At 41.5% G+C, this 25,733-nt stretch overlaps 1 protein-coding gene across 4 annotated transcripts in view; it reads left to right on the top strand.

Annotated features, from left to right (window-relative positions):
* The window catches only part of map7d1a (MAP7 domain containing 1a), a 39,008-nt gene extending 20,226 nt beyond the window's left edge, over window positions 1-18,782 (top strand). The window contains exons 4-19 of one of the 4 annotated variants that reach the window (XM_072679765.1): window positions 1,125-1,145; window positions 4,067-4,230; window positions 4,360-4,471; window positions 5,588-5,692; window positions 7,389-7,511; window positions 7,865-8,007; window positions 8,129-8,259; window positions 8,867-9,114; window positions 9,650-9,929; window positions 11,191-11,371; window positions 13,189-13,293; window positions 14,135-14,185; window positions 14,276-14,348; window positions 15,262-15,325; window positions 15,701-15,936; window positions 18,245-18,782. In XM_072679765.1, the coding sequence (XP_072535866.1) occupies window positions 1,125-1,145; window positions 4,067-4,230; window positions 4,360-4,471; window positions 5,588-5,692; window positions 7,389-7,511; window positions 7,865-8,007; window positions 8,129-8,259; window positions 8,867-9,114; window positions 9,650-9,929; window positions 11,191-11,371; window positions 13,189-13,293; window positions 14,135-14,185; window positions 14,276-14,348; window positions 15,262-15,325; window positions 15,701-15,936; window positions 18,245-18,255 (2,048 nt within the window). In that variant the 3' untranslated portion in view covers window positions 18,256-18,782. The remainder of the gene's footprint in view (window positions 1-1,124; window positions 1,146-4,066; window positions 4,231-4,359; window positions 4,472-5,587; window positions 5,693-7,388; window positions 7,512-7,864; window positions 8,008-8,128; window positions 8,260-8,866; window positions 9,115-9,649; window positions 9,930-11,190; window positions 11,372-13,188; window positions 13,294-14,134; window positions 14,186-14,275; window positions 14,349-15,261; window positions 15,326-15,700; window positions 15,937-18,244) is intronic. The other 3 variants (XM_072679766.1, XM_072679767.1, XM_072679769.1) reach the window with 3 other exon arrangements.
* Window positions 18,783-25,733: the final 6,951 nt, after the last annotated feature.

Below are 25,733 nucleotides of genomic sequence, written 5' to 3'. Positions count from 1 at the left end.
CACAAAGATGTTTTGATGGAACCAGATGTTTTGAATATGTTGTTATAAGGAATCTGTTCCTGTGTGAAGTTATGATGAAGATTGATGTAGATTGACATGGAAGCTGCATGAATTGAAAGTTGCTTTAAAATAAGCCTGCTACTATAAATATACACAACCTCAGTACTGTTAAAGCACCACTAGCTACTAACACACTTGATGAGGTCTGCGGGGTTGATGCTGATGTTGCTAGTATTTTTTCTATGTTAGTTATATGTGCTGGAGTGTTAGCTTACACATAGCATGTTGTTTCTGACGTTCGAAAGCCTTAACTTTCATTGGAAGTCAATGTAAAAAGATTCTAGTACAAGTCATTTTGGGGCTTTCTCTATTGGCCTATTCATCAGTAAATTCTGACACATTATCAATGTGCAAGGGCCAAAATGGAGAGACCATATTGTCTCTGTCCAATGAAAAACCTGTATGTTCAAAATAGTGACTTTATAGGAAAAGGCAAAGATGTTCCTAACCTTACATTTCTATTGGTCTGTTCATCCAGAATTATTTACACCGCAAAAATGGTGATGCATGTTTTTCATTGGACAGCAGTGATATACAGTATGAAGCAATATTTAAGACTATTTAGATTTTTACTTAATGATCTTGTAATTTAAATGACTGATTATGAAAGTACTGGAAGCTTGATTGGCGTGACTTATTTGCTATTTCACCATAGACCAAAAATGCTTAGACTCAGGACTTGTTTGGATGCTAATGATGAACTACAAAATAAGGACATGTCCTCACAGATCTCTGTCCAGTCCGTCTCATTTGCTTAACTCTGCAAATGAGTAAATCCATGCCACAGAACGTAACCAACAGCTGTTCCTCTTCAGTGTAAACCACCCGCACAGTAGTTTTAAATCATGTCTTCCTTTTATAATCAGTTAACTAAGCTGTGAACTGTCAGAATGTGTTGCTGTATTTTTAACACACCTAGATTTAAGACTATCTGTCTTGGACTTGTATAGAAACCTCTCACAGCGGTTTATTGTGTGTTTGCTCTGCTGCTCATGGCTGTACACATGCCTGCACTGCTTTGCATGATTGACAGGCACTCTTGTCTTCTGTCTCACTCCCTATAGAAGAGCGCAGCCAGCTTCAAGGTAAGCCCTTCTCTAAGTGTCTGTGGTGAGGGTACTGACATTTGTTGTATGTGGTCATCAACTATCAAAGCACTAAACCATTTCTTCTGTCTATTTCTTTTCTAATTGACTGTTTCAATGTTTAGTTTTCTCTCTTCCCTTTTCCATTCTTGTAATTTGGATTACATTGGATTCCCTTTTCTCTATCCTCTTGTCCACCCTCTCCTGGGAAATGGGGAAATTCATGGGCATCTGGAAATGGGGGTTGGGGACATGAATCTTGTCATTCTATTTCATTACTAATTTAGCTGTTTGTCTCTGGGTTGCGTGCTCTGCTGTGAGGGTAATGGTATGTAACCCAAACATCAATTGGTTGAGTTTCAATTTAAATGACGTTAATTGAAATATCATCTGCAGCTCCTTTTCCTTTAATATTTAGGTTTCGGTTTACTGTGAAGAAACGTGCATAAAGACGTCTTGCACCCAATCCAGTCTTAACTATAACGGCTGTTCATTTTATTCAAATAGAATATCCATAGTTGGGTTGCTTAGGCCTTATTTCTCTTATTTCTATTGATTTTGGGTCAACAATACACAAAGTAGGGTCAGTAGCGGGTCACAGCCGTAAGCAAACCTTATGTGAATTCCTTACCACAAAACGCCACTGCTCATTATGTTTAGTGTGTTTGTTATTGTTTTGTATTGTAACTGTGTGAAAGACTCTATAATTACCAAATGACTTTAGTCTTGGAAAACACACAGTCACACCCAGACTAGCGTGGCTGGGAACAGGTCATAAGTTTTGTTTTGTTTGTTTTTGATCCTGGCTAAAGAAAGAAAATAACTTGTAAGTATTCATTCCAGCCACACGAGTGCACTGTAAAGACATAACTTCCAGCTTCATGTTTGGTGCATATGGAGACATTTGACATTTCATTATTATCACAGTGAAACTATAATTATTATATATCTGCAATTCTTCAACTTTTTTGCCTTGAGGTATGTTTATTTGGTTGTAGCCCTGTTCCTGAGACCTTGCCAGTGCAAGTAATGGTGAAAATATTTGTCATTAAAGTAAAATCCAAGGATTTATTCTGATGCCTTCATTTTACGTTTGGAAAATGAGTAGGAAATAAGTGTTATGAAAGGTTTTGTCTAAAGCTGGACTGTCAGAATCTCATGCAGCTTTTTTTTCTGGCTGCTGCTCTCTCTGGCGGATTATGAATTCTTAATGGAGAAAGACACTTTGGCCCACTCAGGCCATGGCTAATTCATAGCCCTGTAGTCCAGAGGCAGAGCTTCACATCTGACACATCCGGCTCAGGGGACGTGGATGGTCCCAGGCGAGGGCCTGTCTGATTTTCTAGAGATGCTGATGACCAGAAAAATCATTTCCATGGTCTTAGTATGGTAGAACTACATACCTTTCACAGATTCAGAAATTTAGAACCAGATTTGGGTTCCACATTTAAATAGTTCTAGATAGCTAACTGAGCAGCCGATGTGCACAGTTGTCACCTTCTTACTGACTCACAGAAACACAGTGTATAAGCTGCTGGTAGACATTGGTTACTGAGTTTGTAATTAAAGAAGCTTTCTGCTTTGCGCTTGAATTCCCTGGGTTTGGTCTTATACTTTAGGATTCTTTGCTTTTGCTTTTAGGCTTTTTATATTTATTAGATCTTTGCTTGTGTGCCACTGAATGTTGTACAGAGACTAAGCATGCAGTGTGGTATTGCACCAGGACTGCCCCACTAGGAACAATACATGGGCCATGGTCATTTAAGCATTACATGCAGTTAGAATCCGTTTATGGATAACTAACTAGAGTCTGGAGGCAATGTGCTGCTCTCCTGTGTTACAAGTTTCAGCATCACCATATTCTTCCATAAAGCTTTTGCTAGTATAATATTTGGGGGCATAAATGAAATAATTAAAAATTGTTATGTAACAGTTGGCATGTTTAAGAACCGCCTGTTTTTACAACCTTATTACTCAATTTTGCCAAAGAAAACACTTTTCTGTTCTAGAGAACCTTCAAGAAAAGAGAACTATTCTATAACATGCAGTCACAAAGTATCTTTGCTTAAAAGTTTGAAGTCAGAGCAGTTCTAAGTTGCTCTTTCAGCAGTCCTTGGAGAGTAGGGTGCTTAGCATATGAAAGACCCATGTTTATTTGAAGAGACAGAAGGGCTTGATGCGATACTGAGGTTTAAAATATCAGTCGAAAAGTATTAGAGAAACTTGGATGTCTCTTTGATGTCTCTTTGAATCTTTTGGTAATTCAGTTTCTCTGTGTGGGAAATTGAATGCCACAGTAAAGAACAGGTTTTACAGCCACACTCTGTTGGCGGATTTGAACAAATGAATAGGGCATGTTTTTTTTTTATTTATTGAAGTGTAATAGGCTTTGTAATCTGGAGCAGTTGGTTTAAACAGAATCAAGCACAACATCTACTCAACGCGATGGCTCATAGGTTGGCAAGTCAGGTCATCTTGATACAGGTCTAATGAGGTCTGCAAGGCCGTCTTGACCTAGAACTGCATGCTGTGGCAAAGAGAAGAATTGCAGTGCTGCTACACCAATATACCATATATTTTAAACCTGTGTAAACACTCTTGTGCTGATTCCAGTGTGGTGGTAGAGTATAGGACTTAATGTGAGGATGTTGTGTGTAAAAAGCAGGTTAACAAATAAAAAAAGGTGAAGAAATGGGGGGTTATGGGACTCAGCATGTGACAAGGTGTTGGAATGCTGTCATCATGCATAGGACTTTGTGACTCTAGGACTTCATTTCAAATGAACATCTTCATTTGTGATGTTGTTTAGAGGAATGCCTGACTGCTCATTAGTAGCACTAATTAGTAGTACTATTATTAATTATGTTGTCTCTCTTTCTCTGTCTCCCTCTCTCCGCTCCTCCCTGGTTCTACCTCTGAAGCTACTAAGAAGTCAGAATGGCTGGAAAAGGAGGAACGGGCTCGACAGTTGCGGGAGCAGCAGCTGCAGGAGCGCAAGAGGAAGCTGGAGGAGCAGAGGATAAAGGCAGAGAAACGCAGGGCTGCTCTGGAGGAAAGACAGAAACAGAAACTGGAGAAGAACAAGGTGAACCACAAATACTCCAAATTGCCACCAAAATGCAACGACACCCCGTCATACAGTAATTCAGCATCATTACAACCGATTGATATTTGCCAGACTTTTCCGAATCTAAGCAAGTCTGTTTGTGGTTAGGAGCGCTACGAAGCAGCCATCCAGAGGTCTGCAAAGAAGACATGGGCTGAGATCCGCCAGCAGAGATGGTCCTGGGCTGGAGGGCTGAGCGCCAACTCAAGTCAGAGCCAAAGTGAGTAGCGCAGCTGCGTTCGTGTTTAAGAAATATGCACAATCATGGTATAATATTTTTTGTTCTTAGGCAGAAAATGGCTGTCTTATTGGGCCCTCACTTATTATTGTGTTATAAATGAATTCCCTATAACACACAAGGATTTTTAGATGGCCAGCTTCCACAGTCAGGTCATGAACTCTTCTTGTTCAGTTCTTCTATCTTTTATGACTGAAAGCCACAGTGTTTGTTTACTCAGCAGTGCATGACCTGAGTAACACAAGATTGTTGTGGGTATATTTTTAGACTTTATTGATTTCTGACATTGGATATGTCGTTTGAGGGGTTTTCTCCTAAACGGAATACCTGTGTTTTAAGCCCATCACACAAAGGTATTCATCTGTAGTTCTCTAGCAATACTATATATTCATATGCATAAATTAGACCAAATTAGAATTGTTATTATCAAATATATTATTACTTTGAGCTTGGCTAGATTGACCTCTTGTTACGTGCCATTGTTAGTTTGCTAAATTATCATAAACTAGTATAGTGAATCTTACGTTACAGTCAGAATCAGCCACTGCTGTGTTTTAAGAAACAGTGAGCATTCTGGGGGATTATGCTAAATTGCTGCTGCTGTGCACGGTTCATGCTGAGGTGTCGTCTCCTGGGCCTTATGACCTCATTTTCAGATTTATGAGGGTTCTTGTCTCCCAGGAAATTCTCAAGTCAAAAATAATTGAATTTATTTTTTACCCTAGAATTGTGCTCTATAATAGCATTATGAAAAAGCGGCTAAGCTCAGTAACAGACATAAGATATATGGTCCCATAAAGCTTGGGACCATAAACAATTGCCTTATAAAACACCATCTGAAAACTGATGATATTCTCTTTAATTTATTATTTATCTATTTATTTTTTCTGTGTGAAATACTGGTATAAAACAAATTGTTTAATTCCCATTTGTTTGTAGTAGGTGTTTTTCCTGATGAGGGAGAGTCTTTTTATGGCAGGTTTTGTGAACAGCTGTAGTTTAGGAATGCTTTCTTCGTTTATAAAATGTTTGATCCATGGGCCATTATAGCTCCTTTCCGGCACTTCAAGCCTCCGCGACATTCTCTGGGTTTTACAGGCCGATGCTCTATGTCTGCGGTCAACCTGCCAAAACACGTGGACTCTGTTCTAAACAAGCGCCTCTCCAAATCCTCCGCCACCCTCTGGAACTCTCCCAGCAGAAGTAAGGCCCTGCCCACTGGACTCGCTCCCTCTCCCTCGCCGTCTCCGGCTCCGTCCCTTCACATTTTATGATTTCCGTTTTCCCTCATTTGATCCTCTTTTGGTCTCCAATCGTCTGTTTTCCCCCAGCACTCTCAGCATCATGTCTCCCCTGCCCCACCTCTCCACCTGATTTTGGTCTTGAGTTTGTTCAAACCTGGCATTCATATGTTCATATGCTGGTATGGATGTGTGAATTTCATTCCTTCATGTTTTCTTCCCTTTTCCATGAAAGGGGGCTGGTCACAGCTGAGTTCCTTTGGTCTGAATGGTTCATTTTTGGTGGTGGCTGTTTCTGTCTCCTTTTCTTTCTGTTTTGCATCATGGTCTAAATGTCAGATGAACTTGTTTCAGTGTTTTTAGTCCACTCATTTTCACACATGATTTTGATGTGAAGTTTTTCTTTGGTGCCAAAAAATGTCACAAAATGCTGACCAGCCCAGTTTTAACCTTTTATAATACATAGCATAACCGCACCCATGACTCAAGGCAGGTTTGTAAGCCATAGCTGTGTGAGTTATTTTTTCATTCATTAAGTAGGCCAGTTTATCTAGTGCATGTGCTGAGACTAAGAATAGAACCTTTCCAAATGAGTTGAGAAAAAGTGTGTTGTGTTTGCTGTTCTTTAAAAAAAAAAAAAAAGAAAAAGGCATTTTTAACTCTCTCGATCTCTGCAGTTTGGCTAATATACACTCATTGACAAAACATGTGCACCAAGAAGGAAAGCTTTATATGTTTTATTATCCATTTACTGGAGAAAACTGTTCAATAGTAAGAATTATCGCTATACATTTCCAGTCCATAGCAGTACAGGTTTCTTGTTATGACACCATTACAAACAAAGGTAACGGTGGCTGGCTGTCAATGACATAACACGTGATGTGATGCGTGACCCCAAATTTCCTTCTACTAAGTGCCTGGACACTCTGCCCGAGCAGAGACAGAGATGTAAGGTTTCACCTGTGACTAAATGGTGGATAAGGAAACTGTGGGAGCTGCTTGTGCCTGTCAGCAGATCAAATTGGTCCCCTCTACTGGTGGTCTATCTTGGCCATCCGGAGCCTGTTTGCTGCTTCTCTCAGTCCAGTGATGCGCCCCCTCTCAAAGCCTGTCAACTATGTAACATGTCTTCAGGTGTGTCGTAGAGTCATATCAACAGTCAATGATCTTCCAAAAGCCTTTTTATAGGTAAGCGAGGGAAGCACTTTTACGCCCTCTTGTGGCAAGACCAAGTGTCAGACCACACCTTTAATCACTTGTGTATCTCCCTGAGACGTAACTGCATGTCCAACATTTCTACGTGGGTGTGTTATTTTTTTTTTTGTCATTGAGTGTATATACTGTATGACAGCAGTCTAGTAGCAGCTTTGCCATTTGTTTGACCAAGCTTGTTTGAAAATCTTATTAGCAGATATATTTTATTCTCCTTTTTGATGGATTTGTTATTTTGTACATGGCATAATTTAAACACAGTTCATTAAAAGCTTAACTTTAAGAAAGCTTTCTCATCAGTGTTTTTTCTGGATGTACCGGTTCTGGACATACTGTTTTAATACAAGCGGATGAATCGCCATGAGTTAAAAAAGAAAACAGAAAAGAGGCACCCATGCAGTGTCTGAGGTTCTGCTTTTGGTGAATGCTAATTATCCCTCCTGCAGCCCGTAGGTTGGAGTTGAGTCCTTGGGAGAGTAGCATTGTGGACCGACTGATGACACCCACTCTTTCTTTTCTGGCACGGAGCCGCAGTGCTGCCAGCGTGCTCAACAACAGCAAAGACTCTCGTGAGTACAAGATCTACATGCAAGCCTGTACCTGTGTTTAAATGAATGATTTTGTTGCTGTTTCCTGTTTACTGAAGTAGAAAGGACAGAATTGATTTTTAACATTGTTATAAAATGACTATTAACAAGAAAATAAAGACAAAAGCTACCTATTAGTTTAAGGTGGCAAAAGAAAATCATGAAAATCATGACACCATGAAATATACTACTGTTGTTAGGGTATGTACAAAGGGTACAATGATGCACTGAGAATATACCGTTGTGTGTGTGTGTGTGTGTGTGTGTGTGTGTGTGTGTGTGTGTGTGTGTGTGTGTGTGTGTGTGTGTGTGTGTGTGCGCGCTCCCCCTTCCAGAATCACCAGTGTGTCCTCGGTCAGCCTCAGCTAGTCCACTCACACTGTGTTCTCACCGGCCCCACCGATGCTCTGAACGCTGGAGAGTAACAACCAGCACCCCCGACATCACCCAGCGCAACCGCAGACGAGACTCCACACCTGTATGTCTGTCACACACACATGCTCAGTCTGCCTGTCCATCACAAAAGCAGTTATTTATAATTAAATATATATTTTTAAATAATATTTGTTTAAATTTGTGTTCATTTTGTTTCTTGACAGATTGATAAGAAGAAGAAAGAGAAGAAAGACAAAGAGCGAGAGAATGAAAAGGAAAAGAGTGCCATCACCAAAGAGAAGGTGCTGAAGAAGAGACAGTCTTTGCCCTCAATGAAAACCAGAACCGAGTCCAGGTAACACCTGCATGACCATTATTTACTGATTGATAGTAAGATGTTTCTAATTTGTTGTGTTGTGTTAAAAAGAGCTCATATTATAGTAAATATGCTCATGTTGTAGAAGATCTGTAGAAGTCTTTAACAGAAAAACTATTAAAGCAAGTAAACACTTTTGAAACGTGCCAGTCACTGTCTTGTCTGTACAGCACATAAACTAAAGTATTTACATCTCTGCTTAAAATTTTAAGGAGATTTCAGTCTGGACTGCTCTTTGAATTAGACATATAATACATTGCAGCCAAACAGAACAGATATCTGTTACATATTTCTGTCTTAAAGGCACAGTGGCTGTTTAATTCTAAGGCTGGGGTATTTCATTACTGTATTGTTCATGTACTGTAAAGACTAGAAAAGTCATGCAAGTATAGTACTCTCTCTTATTATATGCACACATTATAGGGGAGACCAGTGAACTGAAAGCCAGCTTCCAATGCAGTTTGCTTACAGTGTTAATCAGCTAACAGTGCTGTTAAATTGGGTCCCTTTCAGCAGGACTGTCACTAAAAAAGAATAACAACCAGACTTGGTCTATCCTGTAATAAGTATCCTATGTTGTTTCCAGTCCTAGTCCCTTATCAAGGCGGGCCGCCTCTCCCATCACACCTAAAAGCAAGACTGCCTCTCCCATCACACCCAAAGGCAGGGCTGCCTCTCCCCGACCTCCATCAGCCCAAGCCAGCCCCAGCACTCCGAAAGCTCGACCCAAGAGGGCACGGACACCCGCCCGGGTGGAGGCACGCACCCACTCTCCTGCTGCTGTGGCGCGAGCCCAAGATAGTCATGGAGCACCCAGGCCTGACAACACCAAAGGTAAATGGGCACTTTCTTATCTCAGAATCTCCATTAGGTTTTGTGACCCATAGCCAGTGTGTTGTCTGACAGTAGTGTCCACCTTTCTTTCAGTCACATTGATAGAGGCTAGACATTTGAATGATGTGTACTGTGTGTATCTTTGTGTTTGTAAGACAGTACAGTAACGGGAATGTGGCTGTTAAGTAGGCATGAAAGCCAATCTAACTCATTAAATTCCCTCCACCGCTAGCTGCACTAATTACCCAGTCACTGCACTCTAATCTCAGCCTGCTGTTCACTAATTTATGTAGAGCTCACATCCAGCACTAGAACACCGCCTCAGGAACTTCTTTCCCTTAATAGTGGGAAGAGGTCTGTGTTACATATTCATTTGAGTCTGTGTTGTATGTTGAGACAGTTGAAGACTCAGTTATAGAGTAGTTGAAGTCATTCAGCCTCTTCACAGTGTACATTTTATTCTTTCTTCTTTTGGTCTAGATTTAGTTTAAATTGTTCAAAGAATGTAAATATTGCCTTTCTGTCTGTTTTCCAGCTCCCTCTCCAATCCCTTCGGTTGTTTTATCAGCCGTTCTGGACACACCCCCCTCCAAGAGCGCACCTGTCACAGCAACTGGTGCTTCCTCTGTCTCTGAGAAACCCGTGGCCAACTCGAGCATTCCACTAACCTCTCCGGCCCCCTCCCCTGCCAAGCCCATGGCTGGGACTAGTGACCCAGAGGAGGCTGCCCGTATTTTGGCAGAGAAGAGGCGGCAGGCAAGGGAGCAGAGGGAGCGTGAGGAGCAGGAACGGAGGGAGCAGGAGGAGAAAGAGAGGTCTGCTTGACGAACGTACAAATTTTGGCGTTTTTGGAATTTTGGTATTAATGAAATGTCTCTATGCTCAATCAACTTGGCTTCCATGTCCAGTGGTTTTGATTTTCAAGGTTTATTGGAGGGTGATGCAGTAGGTATTATTGTATCCATGTGGACCACATTGTGGACCATGTAACATTACTGTTCATTTGAACACTGACTAACTAACCACATGTTTTATTAGAAAGAGTTTTTGATGAAACTTAAGTTGCATAGCTTTGGTTTTCTATACTATTGTCCCAACAATCCCAAACCAGAATTGGTCCTATTGGATTTTTGGGATACTTTTACTTTTGCTGCAGTTTGTAAAAATTGAAAAAGTACTGTGCAATTATATTTTCCACATATTGCACAACAAACAAGAAAGCACAAACCTAAAATAGATTTGTTTTGTGCCTTCCAAAACATCCAACATATGCAAGCAGTTTTAGTGTAAACTGGAGGTTTGGCATCTCTTGCACCCACATCTGAAATTAACAATATACCCGTACACAAGAGGCTCACATGTCACATACAAGGTCTGCTATGAGGCATAAGAAGTTATCCTATGTGTACAATGTTATTGCCTGTGGTGAGGAACTGTTGATGTTTAAAGCAACCAGCTCTGCTCTTCGTGACAGACTTTATGAGCTCAGAAGACCTTTCTGGACTGTAATAAGAGTTCCAGCCTGTTGTGGCCCTGCCTCACTTGTGACTCTAAGCCATGTTGTTTTAGCCACAGCAGTTGAGAGGCATACTCTGTGCCTACATCAGTTTCACAGATTATACCCTTAAGATAGAATCAAGGATTCCAAAGTGGACAAAGGCATGTTACACCTTAAGAACACTGCACCAGCTGTTAAGGTGGAATCATTCATGATTGCAGAAAGTAAACATAAATAGCATGCCTTATAATGCAACACTGTATAATTTTACCTTAAAACAGCAGCTTTCAAAATCATTGTGATGCTCCACTGACAATATGTGATCAAGAGAATAGCGTCACTCTACTCCAGGCTTGGCAAGCTGCCAACTGTCATATGCATAACCCTTTTAAGAACAGTCTAATGCTGCCAATTCGGAGTCATATTATTTTCCTTTAGTGGTGTTGCACTTTCTGACTGCAGGGGGAACCCTGGAGCAATAAATGCCAGTTTTCCATAGTGTACCTTTAAATAGAAATGACTGAATAAACCCCATATGTGCAGGTTTTGTCTTAAACGATTGTGTGAATGTCTCACAGGCTTGAGCGGGAGGAGCGGTTAGTGCGAGAGGCTGAGGAAAGGAGGTGCAGGGAGGAGGAGGCACGACTCATGGCAGAGCAGCAACGGCTGAGAGACGAAGCCCAGAGGCTGCAGCAGGAGAAAGAAGCACAGGAGAGAGCAAGGGCAGAACAGGAGGAGAATGAGCGCCTCCAAAGACAGGTACAACTACTCAAAAAAAGATCCCATGTGTAAGCATCCAGTCTTGCCTGTGATGGAAGAAACATTACTGGCTTTTGTTTCACAACACGGGCACAGATTTAATCTCTCAGCAAATAGGATTATTAAATTGTTTACAAAGCCGCAGTAGCTGCCTGTATTACTAGTATTTGATTGATATTGATTTGCATTGATATTTCTTCTAAATGTTGAAGGGCATTGACCAGAAACAGTACTTACTTTAACCGTGAAAACCAAATAATTGAATGATGTGAAGAAGCATTTCTTCAGTCTTGGTCACTCACACCACAACCCCAGAGCACAAATCAAGTGCAGACATGAAGTCACCTGGGATTTTGTTTTTGCTGAGTGTTCACATTTTCCAATTTCCATTGTTCAAGTGCAGCTGTGCTGTCTCAGCTCATTGGACCACAGGGACAGCATGTGCTATACATATATATGAACACATACAAGCTGCACAAACTAAGCTGTATTAGAGCAGTATTAGATCAGCGCTGTCTCTTGTTCTACTGCCACCACCTTGTGTTAAACAGCAAAAAATGCATGTTAGGATATCGACATATCAACATATCAAGCGTGTGGAGGTGGGGCTTAGTGAGGAGCTGGAAAGGTAGAAATAAGCCAATCAGAGGAAGTGGCAAAAATCAGAAAGGTTGACCACCACCACCACCTAATAGATGTACGTTTTTCATTTACTTGCACTTTAGGTTACCAGCCATTCAAGGATAAGTACACAGTATACACTTTACTCAACCTAATTTCCTGGAGGCCATTTTTAAAACGAACCCCAAAAAACACATCCTGCAACTGGTGCAATTTTAGTGTGAAAAGCTTTACACTACCAAACAACTTACAACATTACCTGTCACATACAAACCAGTTGCCATTTCAGTGGCACTAGATGGTCTAGTTGTTGGTCTTTTTCCATTTAGCTGTCTATACATGTCAAGTTCCAGTCTAGTGAACATGCCGGCCTTACACCCATCAATAACCCATGTGGCTTGACAAGGTATGATGTATTTTCCTGTTGCACAAGGTTCTAGACATGTAATTTTTCACTCTTGCCTCTAATCTTCATCAGTGGTTATAATGTACAAGACTAAAACATCATGTATTTGCTTATTTTGTCAAACATTGTGTAAGTTCTGAAACAAAGGCCTGAACTGGTGGACTTGCAGTGTCCGTGACTAGGGAAATGAGAGAATTCTTGAAAGACACACACACACTTCCTCTTGTGAATTCATTTTTAGAAGCAGCACTGGCCCCTTACACAGCTTTACATTGCTTTACCTAAACGACAGTTTACGCTTCTGCCAATATCCAGTACTTGTCATTTAAATATTTCCACCTAGATGATCAATACTTGGAAATGTGGCCGGACAGGTTTGTGTTGACAGAAAGGATACGGCAAGTCAAATAACCACTCTGTAACCACGGTAACCACTGTGTGATCAGAAACAGCATATCAGAATGCAGAGGCAGATGGGCTACAACAGAAGGGGTCACGTCTGGATCCCCTTCTAGCAGTGAAGAACAGAAAGTTGAGGCTGCCATGAGAACAGGCTAACTAAAACTGGGTTGTAAAGTGCAGTCATTTTGTGCAGAATTTTACAATAAATGCTTCAGATATTAGAAATCTAAGAAATCTAAACTTGCTGATCATTTCTTTGCATATGTCAATGGTTGTGAAATCTTTATAAATCCACTTTCAGACTGATTAATAATAATAGATCAATGTATTTCTAGACTATTAAAAAAGTAACTCTTGCATCTGTTCTGTGTGTCTGTGTGCGTCGCAGAAGGAGGAAGCTGAGGCAAAGGCCCGGGAGGAAGCAGAGCGGCAGCGTCTGGAGAGAGAAAAGCACTTCCAGAAGGAGGAGCAGGAGAGGCTGGAGAGGAAGAAGGTAGGAGGGAGATCCACTCATGCATACACAGAAGTGCCTCATGGCCTTCACTCTGACCTTGCTATTTCTCTTTTAGACCTCAGCCATGAGCAGATGTTTTAAACACACGTTGTGTAAACATGGCACTTTACAGTCATGACACATTTATCACATTTATGCTTCCTCCTGACTGGAGCTCACACACATCCTTCAACAGCACTGGCACGGCTTTGCAGGGCTAACTCTCAAAGGTCTGCTAATTGCTGGGTGTGAGCAGGGGGCTGTGACGCCGGTGTGCCACCCACAGAGGCACTCACTTGCTTTCCAGCCCCACTGAACAAGAAGTGTGTTTACAAAGGAGAGGCTGCACACTCTCCCTGTGACCATGCTGCCCACAGTGCTATTAACCCACTAGAACACCACAAGTTCTTTTTTTATTTTTAAAGAGTCACTCGTTGTCAACAGCCCTTAACCTTCCTTGTGTTTTTTGTTTTTCTTCCATCACATGGTTCCACTCTTTACCATGACTTAATGTTCAGTTTATTGCTGTACCACACCTGCCGTCTCTCCCTATGGATGACTTGTTGTTGTAGTTCTTCCTGTATTTATGTATTACCTGTACTGTTATATTTACTTTTATAGCATCTGGCTTTAATCATATTACACAAACATTAAACATTTTAAAAGGCTTTTATTGGTGTCTCATGGTGTACTTGCCTGACCAGGAAATTGAACCCTGGCACATAGGAGATGGTGTTGCCCACTCTGCTATACTAAACACTTAACCAAACCAATTAAATTATTATGATATTTATGCATTTGGATGATTTTTGTTTATTTTATTTTTTGCCCCCCTCACCAGCGCCTGGAAGAGATCATGAAAAGGACACGCAAAACAGACCCAGGAGAAAAGGTATGGTTCTGATTTGAAGCTGCTTTCCTGCATGGGGGGACCATAACCTCCATCTCTAATTCTGTTTCCACTTCCTTCCTCCCCCTACAGAAGGACATAAAATCTTCCACTCCTTCCCAGGTCAATGGTGGAAACTCCAAACCCGAATCGGAGAGCATAAAAGGTAAACAAGTGGAATTTTATCATTTATGATAATGGTTGTGAAGGCCATTCATTTATATGGGTGACTGAAAGTTTGTTGCGACTAGGTAGCATCGCTCCTTCTGACTTATTGCTTTCTGACTCATGGCTTGCTATCCACTGGCAGGCTAGAGTCTGAAGAGGCTTTTCCTTTGTTATGCAACCTATAAATGCTGAGAACAAGAGTTGCTATTCTGAAGAAATGTATCTCTATCTACCTGTGTGGCATTCAAACCTCTTGTAATGCCAGTGACATTGTATCTGGAGTACTGAGCAGGGTTAAGTTGATCCATGATTTCCATGGATTACGGCCTGTTTAGTCAGTAGGATGTATTAAAGATCTCTCGTTATAGAGGCTCATGCATAATACAAGCTCACAATTGTTCTTCATCATTCTCACATCATAGCTACATTTGGTCTGTGGTTACGCTTGCAAAGAACTGTGTTCTCAGAGCTTCTTACGTAAAGTAGAGCCAGAGCAGGAGTACAGAGTGGCGTCTGTTACAGGGCATTGTTACAGTGCTAAGAACCAGACTATTGGGTCAGACCTTTTTCCTACAATCAGGCATCTGAATGGATTTCTCTAAACAAAGCCACTGACCGTGGTCCATGGGATGGATAATACACACAGCCTGTTCAGCTTTTCGGTTTGGGCTGTTCTGTCCAAAATCAGTAGTATTGCTCATTGCTTGTCCATTTTTTTTAATCATTTGTAATTATGGTTGTATACTAAGATCTGTCATCGACTAGCCAATACAACGAGTGCTTTCATGATCTCATAAATGATTCCAGATGGTGGAAATGTTTATTTTGACAAGCTTACTGTATAACAAAGCGGAAAAGAAATAGAATTAGGGTTCCTTTTCTGAGAGTCTAATTAAAATATTTTCTCACAGCATCAGCTGAACACCAGCCAGAGTTGAAGCAGAAAAGCCCATCACAAAGTGGAATGAAAGAGAGGTAAATTAAAACATGCTTTTTCATTGTTTAACCCCTAAAATGTATCTTGTGTAACTTGTGTATTAGTTTTGTAATAGGGGCTAAAAATAAATCTGCAGTTGAAGAAGTTTAAACCTTTGTGATTTCCATTGATAAATACCTTCCTTTCAGACTGATCTATTTAAAGCATGTGCATGACTAAGCTCTTAAAAATAAGTGCTTCAAATAGTTCCTTTCACTTTCCTTTCACGTTTCTTCACACTTTAGAATAGTAGAGAACTGGTCATGCTTTTGATTTTCTGACCCATTAGAATACAACAGATTGTGAACTGGCTGGACTGGGAACCTTAAGGTAGCGTGTCCAAATTTTTGATTTTTTCCCCCTCCCCTGTTCAGTTCTTCATGCCTTGTGATGAATGGTGTCCAACCCTCCAAACATGAGAATGGCCTGTCCTCAGGGGGCGAGACATCCCACTTTGAAGAGATCATCCAGCTCTCAAATCACAGCAGCACTAGCGGTGGTGGGCGGGAGAAGTCAGAGACTGATCTTCCTGATGAGCCAATTGTGGCCTTTGATGATGGGAAGTCATTCTTGAAGAAGACAGGCTCTATGAAGCCTCAGCATGTTGCAGGTGAGACTACGTATCAGGACTGCTATAGTGTGTCAACTGTATACAACCAATAGAAACACCTTTCAGTGTATATGTATTTCAATAATAAGGCATTTGAGCATCCCTGGTGTTTCCTGAACAGTTATACAGTTACTGTGTTTCTTTTTATTGGGGACATTCTTCAAGACTAGGCCCACTTTCATACTGGGTGTGTTGGGAGTAGGCAGTGTGGGCTGAATACTTCCTTTGGCTTTCTCAGAAGTAAAACCTATCCAGATGTACAAACAAAAAGTAAAAGATGACTCATTGTGCAGTATTTCTTGCATCTGCCTGTCCTTGTTAAAGGGTCTCAGCTTTCAACCACGGATCCTTTTTGCTTCGTACATATTTTCCATCTTTTAAACTAGAATAGAATTAGACTAAATTGAATTCTTTTGAATTAGAAATTGTGGAAACATTGTTTTCAGCATGGTTACCATTTACACAGCTTCTGTTATTTGGGCACTTCATCTTTCATGATTTGCTTATCAGTGTTTTCGCCTACATATATTTTAAATGCTGTTGTTTCTGCCGCTACTTTAGAATTTTATGAAATTGCAGTTATAAAAACTGTTTTTAAAAAGCAGAGGGCTTTTAATTTGAATTTGTTTGACAATCTTGCATTTTCTGCCAAAATGTGTATAAGTAATTAGAGAATACTAATTAGAAAAAGCTTTACAGTTTGCTGACTAACCCACAGCAGGTTGAATAATGCATTTACAGTTCATCTTAAGATTACCAGTCATTTGTCATTGTTATCACTGTAGGCCGCAGTGTCATTAACTAGTAGACTGAGTAGTAGCAGCTGCGTTGCATGGGACACCCTCTTTACATTTGACGCCTTACATTTTGGGCTGGGTTTCCAAGGCGCCATTAAACTAGCACCACACATTAGAAGTTAGTTTTGTCTCAGAGGAATTGCTGGGCTTCTTTCTGTTCATATCCCCTAGCTTTTTTAACCAAGAATTGTGGGCTACCTCAGACGTGGATGTCCCAGCGGGTGTATGTGTGAGGTTTAATTCTCAGAGGCGCTGAGCCCACCAGGAGCTCTTTATATGCATCGCTGGCACTCAAGACTGGAAACTGGACCCTGCTTCTGGTATGCCCCCTCTGCCCCCGCTCTCTGGCATGGTCAGCGTTACTACCAACCAGCCGCCCCCCCAACAGGAAAGATCCCCACCTGCTATCCTGTGGACAGGCCGGGACCATAAATTGCCCCCAAAGCAAACATGGGGAGGTCACATCACTGCCAGCTTTGATTAACCAGTGTTTCAATCTGCTTATATATGCAGCTGGTCTTTGTATCGTTGTAATGAATATAGTCTAAAATAAATGTCAGTCCATCTGAGAACTGCCTGAATATGGCCAAATATTCTAACATGCATACAGTCTTATGCAGAAGTTTGGACACCCTTGGCCAAATAACCCATTTAGATATTTTTTTAAGTGAAAATAAGTAAACATAGTTACACAGTGTCTCTCTGTTAAATTAATCAAATAACCAGTTAAATGCTTTGTAATGTGCTGAAGCGTCCAGGAGAGACTACTCTGATGTAATGCTGCCACACAAGCTGTGCTGAAGCACAGAAACTGTTCGTGTTTGTCCTCGTTGGTGAAACTCCAGACTGAATTCCAATATTCTTCTGGAAGCCCAAAACCTGTTAATTTGGAGACTCTTGGATTGGATTGCCATGTGAACCTTGGCTGGAGTGACCTGAAGCATGTTGCCATTGAACTCTGGAGCAATGGCACTGTTCACAGTGATGAAACATGCCTTTCCATCTTTCAGTCTGACGGATGAATTTGGCTTTGGTAGATGCCGGGAGAACACTGCCTGCTTAAATTTGTAGTGGCGACTGTAAAGTTTGGTGGAGGAGGAATAATGCACATGGCCTGTTTTTCTTGGTTTGGGCTCCTTTGTTCTTGTGGAGGAATATGTAAACACTACAGCATGCAGTGTGGTTCTTGAAAATGATTGGCTTCTAACTTTGTGGAAACTTTGAGAGAAGAGCCTTTCCTGTTTCAGTATTAGGAGGCCGAACTATACCAGTTGGCTAATGATAGCTGCCAATTTTGACATCTGATACTATTATCAGTACTACAAAAACACCACAGATAATACAGTGGTAATTATAGCTCTTTTCCCTCTCTGCCATTGGCATCATTTAAACTCCGAAATGCCTGCTGATGGATCTGCCACTGGGAAACCCAATTAGTGTCACCTCAACACAAAGCACTTCTGTGTTCTGTGTTTTTTAATCAGTGCTGTTCATTTTTCTGTCTCTTCCAGAGGTCCTTTGAGAAACACTGCTGTTAAACGGAGACGAGCCTTATCTGCCTGGCTCCAACGCGCTGCCTGAGGATCCTTGTGTGATGAAGCACAGCCTGGCAAGAGCCAAGCCGACCTAATCACTAACTGCTGTTTAGATTGTACTGAGCATTGCCTCCGCTGGGCAAAAAGGGGTGTGATTACAAGAAGCTGCTCCACAGTCAAGCTTATCTAAACAAACCTTCACCTCCCACCAAGGTGTATCTGCGTCACTATTTATGAAGAACCCACTCAGAAGTCTTGCACCTTATGGCAGACAGCTTCATGCATCTTAGTAATCACCACAAAAAAGATATACACACGTGACAAAAACAAAACAAAACATGGCTGTCTTTCTTATCATCATGAGTTAAAATGAGAAGTGCTTTGCCTATTTTGTTTTTAATGTTTAGTTATTTAATGTGATGAGAATTGTAACTACTGGGTACAACTGTATGTGAATAATGTAAATTGGAGTACAGGAGGAGGCGGTTTGTGGAATAAAACTGAATGAAAGGGAGTGCCGTGTCTCAGTTCTGTTTTTGTGGGTGTTTAGGGTGTGTTTATGGAAACGAAAACCACAGAAAATATGTTCCAGGGATGTTATAGCAGGGTTTGTCAGTTCATTTAAGGGAAAATCATTAACTGGGCACTCCAAGGCCGGTCTAGAATGTCTAAATGACCCCACTCCTGGCCATGTATAGTGACCTTACTGCATTATGGCTTCTGCACAGTATTGAAGCAACATGAAGTAGCACTTTTACCTCAAAATAGATTCAAAATGGTGCACTGATTGTCTCTGGTCATTGTCCGTGGTGTCTCTGTCATTTTCAGTCTGGGGTTTGGAATGCCAGCTACTGCACTGTGTAGCCTTGGTGGGGCTGCACAAGACCTCTTGTGAGAACTACATTAACAAAGTGCAGTGTGTGTTGATTATTGTGGTATACATACTTACTTTTGTGTTTAGTAGTATATATTTTTGCATCCTAGCCTATACAAACCAGCTAGGGGGGTTTTCTGAGTAAACAGTGAGGTACTTTTGCAAGTCACTCTGGATAAGACCGCCTGATATGTGCCTTAAATGTAAATGTTAAACTCCTTCAATTCATCCCATTTTAGTGCTAATTACATCAGTTTATAAGTGACCTCAGCACCAACCATTTATAGACAATTCAAAAGTTATAGTACTATTGTGAATTATATAAATAAATATATAAATACAATATAATACAAAATATCTAAAATACAAGAAGCTCATAGCATGTTCATCAGTTGTATTTGCTTGTGGGATGCAGTATTGGTTCCTGGTGGGTTTTTTTGTGCTTTGTGTTTCTGCGTTTTGTTCTGTGTGACCTGATGTACCTGTTCCTGATTATGTATTTGTCTTTGCCAAAAGTCTGTGGTTTGACCCCAGTTATGTAATACGGGTCTGCTTGGTGAGAAAATCCATCGTAAACATACTTTGCACATGCGTCCTTCCGTCTCAGGCTTGTTAAACCAATCGATTTACTGAAGAAATGGCCTGTGCTTAAAAGATTCTGTCCCAGTTTGATATTAAATAATTTGGGCCAAAGATTTGACATGCAGTGTGTATCCTGTTTGGCTGTCTTGTGCGTAAATCTACTCTCAAGTACCGCAGCTGAAGCTCAAACTGTCCTCCTATTTCCCCACAAAGGCATTTGGTGGGGTCATACCCCTCCTCCCAATCCACCCCAACTCCCCTGGCAACTGTGTGTTCCCACTGGGCATTGGACAGAGCCACCTCAACACCATGGCTGCCAAAATGAATGTCCTAGAGTGTGTCTCATGCTTTCCCTTCTCAAATCATGTCTGCTGTATCTTCTTTTGCAGCTTTATACTTACTTTCATGACTTCCAACAGGCCTACATCTTCAGTGTGGTGGAATAGTGTGCTTGCGGTTTTGAAGAAGAAGGCCCACGTGGGTACTCCGCTGTGATTGCTTTCACAGATGGCTCCAAATACATCGTTGCAGTTGAGTGTCCGGCCGTAAGTTAATGAACCCATCTTGGTCTATGCATGGGTGAAGGAGTCTTTTCTTTTTCTTAACTGTCCCCTGTTTTAGGTGTATAGACCTTTTTGGTGGCATGAAGACCTCAGTTGGATGCTATGTGTCAAAGGTTAATGTCTATTAATGGCTGCTTATGTGTCCTCTACTGAATTGCCGCACAGCAGAGGGCAGCACTACCACAACAACGCTAGGTCCCAGATCAGATTTCTCTCACGTCAAACCAATGAGAGTGGCTGCCAGCATTTATTTTTCTTTACCAATCCCATTTCAAAGAAGAATTTTAAGTATGGGCCCTGGTTATTTTTGTAAGTATAGCTTAGCAGATTTACTTACTGCAGACTATTATAATGTTGTGTCTGCCATGTGCGCCTGTAGAGCTGTCCCTGAGAAGGTAAATGAAGGGCTAATTTTAGGAGAAGGGTGTCAGTGGCTGAATGATAGCGAAGAGGCAGTGCCAAGACATTGCATTAATGCAAAAAGAATTGGGGGGTGGGGGTGAAGGGTGTAGAGATATACAATTTATAAGGCTCTGACAGATATACAACAGGACAAAGGTCCTGTCACTCTAGTGAGGACCTGCCACTCAAACAGTCCTGGAATGGTGACACGTTGAATATTGAGACGCAGTACTTTGATCTGCAGCTTATTATCTCCTCTGGGCTTACCAAGCTCATAGATCGTTGTATTTATTCTGCCAGGAAGTTTAAAGTGTCCTTCCAACTGGATTCTTCTCACAGGCCAAGGGAGCATTATATAGATTATGTTTGTATTCTTGACTTGCCATTGAAATTCTATTGTAAATCCATTTCCCGTTACAGGTGGTAACTCCCATTCAACCACTACATGATTGGGATTTTTTTTTTTTTCTTGTATCCAGGGACTAGTTGCAACAGCAGGGTTTTTGCCTGTGCACAAGTTTCGTCTATCAAAGCTTTCAGGGGATAACTTGTAAGACCATTGCATCAACTGGTTGTAAATGAATTCATCACTAAGGCCAGTCCTAATCAAGACAATGAACAATCCACGCCAGATGCAACTGTGATCTTGCAATTGTCCCCTGGGCACAATCGTCTTTGGAGAGCTCCAACAAAAACATGTATTAAATAAACTTCTCTGAAAAGTGAGACTTGTGTTTATGTGCCCTTTGAGCAATGCTGGATATTTATTTGTTTAGAAATAAACAAAATCATCCTTGTTAATATCATATTGTGTACATTGTAAAATTTAGTGTAAGTTCTGTAAAACTGATTTTATGTTAAAGGACAGTGACCTTGACCTATTTAGTAGCTAAAACCCAGGTCTTAGTGAGAATTTGTTAGTGCAATTGGCTATATATTTTACATTTACATTTACATTTAAGGCATTTAGCTGACGCTCTTATCCAGAGTGACTTACAAAAATGCTTTTGTTAAAGGGGACACATAACGACACTCACATTTCAGAGCTTGTGCAAATACATTTGAATATCAGGAATATCTACCAACCCACAAACTGTCAGTTTTTTGTGGGCTGCCTAGAAGAGATAACGGCGCTTCCAGTAGCTGTTTAGATTTGGCTCAGCTTCCCATAGCACGAATCAAGCCATCGAATAGCATCCTGAGAGTATATTGATCTTGATTTGAGTAGCTGGAGACCTAAGGCCAGACAGGCAGATACAGCAGACTATAGCTGCAGGATAAAGAGACATTGTATTTACAGCAGGAGAGCGACCAAGTGAGGATGTGTGTCTATACATTTGTATATGTATGTGCTGCGGGGGAGAAATGTGAACTCAAGGTGAAGTAAACATTAGCATTAGAATAAACAGGGACAAATGTGAAAAAACTTATTAAGGTCTAAGAAAGGGGTTGGATGAGCAGTGTAATTATCATGTAAAGGAACAGGCACTTAAACCGGCTGTTCTGAACAGGGGCTGTTTAGACAGGGTGAGAAGGGTGCTGTGGTCTGTGATCCTTATGGCATTTAGACCAAAGCATGTCAGAGACATTTCAATACGACCCCAGGGAACTGTGTTAACTTGTGGAAAAGGCCTACTATTTAAAACCTAAGTAAAAAGTCATCATGTGTAAAAATGATCCTTTGGCACTATGGTTTACGTTGGGCCTATGTTTACATTTCTTGGAAAGCCGCACACAGTGTTTATCCTGGCCCCTCATAACTCTTTGACCTCAAACCTTAGAGAACGGCTGATGTTTGTACTTTTAACAAGATATAAGCAGTTGAAGTCTGCGCTCATGCTATGGACAGAGACAGCTGGGGACGAAGGTGCATTGCAAGTGTCAGCACCACCAATCTGTTGCCCCAACCTCCAAATCACACTCTCACTCACACTCACTCTTGCCCTTATCTTCCAAACAACAGGCCCCCTTTCCACAGCTGTTATCTGATGGCCGGCATATTAATGGGAGGCCACAGAATGGCTGGCACTCAAAATAAACCTGCTGGACATTGTTGTTGGCTCTCTGTCTATGCTCAGTTCTTTCCGATCAGGGATGTTTTCTAGCTGTGTTAAGATTTCAGCTGTCATCCTGGGGCCCGTGTGGTTCTTAGTTATGGCCTTTCCTTTAAAAAGTTAAGCCCTGTTGTGAGTGGTCCCCTTAATAAATAAATGAATAAGAACATGTTAACTAACATCAGAATACCTCCACCTTTGGGACAGGGCAGGGAGACCAAGAAGTCACAGTTTGTAGGGGGTGATTGTGGCCATTGAGCAGCTGGTGTTAAATGGGCAGCAGCTGGATAGCAACTTCAGCTTGATGATGTTCTTTTCATTTGGAGAAAGCTGGGCTTTTTGAAGTCGTACCTTGTGGCCAGTGTTGTGAAGGCTTCAGCCATTGATCAATAGCTGGATTTTGACAACAAGGTCGATGTTAATCTTGTGTGTTTAGCCTTGTGCCTGAAAGCAAGTTCGTTTGTTTCCCAGACCTAGGGTTAGGGAAAGGCTGCTGTGTGTCATTCTACACACATCTACATGTGTGCAGGTTTTGCCTTGTGACTCATTCACAGTGACCCGTAATCTTGGCTCTGGTGGTCAAACAAGGCTAAATGAAGAGTTATCTGTCAAGCAGCTCTTCATGTGCTTGGCTTAATCGCAGACGTCATACAAACAGTTCAATTGATTGGGCTTCAACATTCCTAAATTCAGCCATGTCACTCCACTGCTGTGTTCTATTCACTGGCTTCCTGTAGCTGCTTCCCGCATCAGATTCAAAACCCTGATGCTGGCCTACAAAGCCAAGAACGGACCAGCCCCTCCGTACTTGATGGCAATGGTCAAAAGCCGATCCGCACCAAGAGCCCTTTGAGCTTCAAGTACAGCTCGGCTCGACCCGCCATCCCTCAAAATCCATGGAAGACAAGCGCCCAGGCTTTTTTCTGTCCTGGCCCCAAAGTGGTGGAACAAACTTCCCCTGGGTGTCCAAACAGCAGAGCTGCTCGCTGTCTTCAAACGCAGACTGAAAACCCACCTCTTCCGAGAATACTTTGGGCAAATAGCAGAGTGGTCTCCTTACTGACTTGTGTTTAGCAGTGTCTAAACTTAGAGGTATCTTTGAATTATTAGCCTATTCAAACTAGCTGAGGTTTTTTCTTGGGTAAATAGCAAAGCACTTTTGTAAGTCGCTCTGGATAAGAGCCTCTGCTAAATGCTGTAAATATAAATGTAATGTAAATGTTGTGGATGATATGAACAAATCGAACAATTTTAGTTAAAGTGAAAACCAGATATCAACAAGATGGTGGACTCCACCCGCTCCTCTCCATGAGTGGCTTTTTGTGTTCAATCTTTTCATGAAAAATGATTTGGCTCTAAATAAGCCATTTTCAAAAAGAAAGGAAGGGGGAGAAGGACGGGCAGGGATGAAGGGCAGTGATGAAAAGAGGACAGAAAGTGAGAGAGGGGATTACGGAGAGGAAATTGAAGAAGGGGCAGCTGGGGATAGGCGTGCGAGGAGTTGTTCTCCTCCCACAGCTATTTCAAACACTGAAGTGCTTTCACAGATGAACTTGGGCTGCATGTCCTTGGCATGTGCCACATGTCTCAGATGCAGCCTATGACACACAGTTTTGCTTTGCTGGATGTGTTTGTCTCTTAATTTTGAAGCTGACTGAGGACTGAGCCACCCACTAGCAGCCCTGTTAGCTGTGGTTGTGCCAGCTTGCAGGTTGGTTATTTACAGAGCTGTAGGGCTGGCTTCTGAACAAGCTCACAGCACATCATTAGTAGGCCTGCAATGGCAAGGCTTTCATAATAAATCTTCTCTTTTGTAATCTCCACTAAGAGGTGGTGGGACCCAGATACACAGCAGAAAATAGTTCTTGTATGGCAAAGAATTGTTGCTGCTGTCCAGTACCATGCATTTTCATTATCAACAGATGATCTGCAAAAACAGCTTCAACCACTGAGGACCATGCTATTGTTTGTCTGGAGATAATGATCAGTTAAATGTCAGTGTTGCATTTTGTACTGTAAAATGACTGACAAAGCACTGCGAAGCAGAGTGAAGTGTATAACCAGGATCCAGTAAACTGTAAAACCTAACTGTATTACTCATTCAATTAAGTTCAAATACATATGAGAGAAAGATGGGATAACCTAAGCCAATTAAGTCAAACTTCCCAAAAACAAGACAACCATATTTACCATTGGTGTTGGACACAGATGTAATTTAGCCTCTGCTGTTAACCTATCTGTGCAGTGAACACACATACACACTAGTGATCAAACACACACACAGTGACAGTGAGCACATGTGCCCGTAGTGGTGAGCCTTGCTCAAGGACCCAACAGTGGCAGCTTGCTGAGCCCTCTCACCAATAGCCCAGTGCTCTAACCACTGAGCCACCACTGCCGCAAAGAAAATGTATGTTTCTGCCTGGTTGAATAGATTGAGATACACACTCAGTTCATCGTGTAAATTTAACATCAGCATTTCCAATTAAAGTGAATTTATTCAGTTGAGCACTGACTAACAGTGCAGCCTTGATGAGTAAAACACTCACCTTTTCCACTGGTTCCTGGCTTCATCTATTTACTCACTGGGTGTGTCTTCTGCCCCGTAACTCACCATTATTGTGTGGTCATCCCCCCCAGGCTACATTTCCCCATGTGGCCAGTTGTAATCTATATTGGAGCCTGGTTTCAGTGTTGAGGAAAGCTAGTTATTACTTTCTTTACTGATGAGCGTGGCTTTATATTGGGTACATTCTACAGCATCAACGGATGCACTAATGATTGTAGTTGTTAGTGTGAAGCTTGGTAAAAATCTGGGATATAAAAACTTTGGCAAGTATGGTCCCACCAGTGGGATTTGCCGTGGCTGGTCCCTTATTGCTACAGTCCCACTAATGGAATTATAATGTTCAGCTTCAAATAGTTCCAACCTGCTTTCCTAGCCCACAGCGTGTCTCTACAAAAAACACAACACCTGAGTTAATCATTGT

The sequence above is a fragment of the Salminus brasiliensis genome, chromosome 5, assembly GCF_030463535.1.
Source record: "Salminus brasiliensis chromosome 5, fSalBra1.hap2, whole genome shotgun sequence".
NCBI lineage: Eukaryota > Metazoa > Chordata > Actinopteri > Characiformes > Bryconidae > Salminus > Salminus brasiliensis.
Note: the sequence above shows the minus strand (reverse complement) of the source record. Positions and strands in the feature narration are given on the sequence as shown.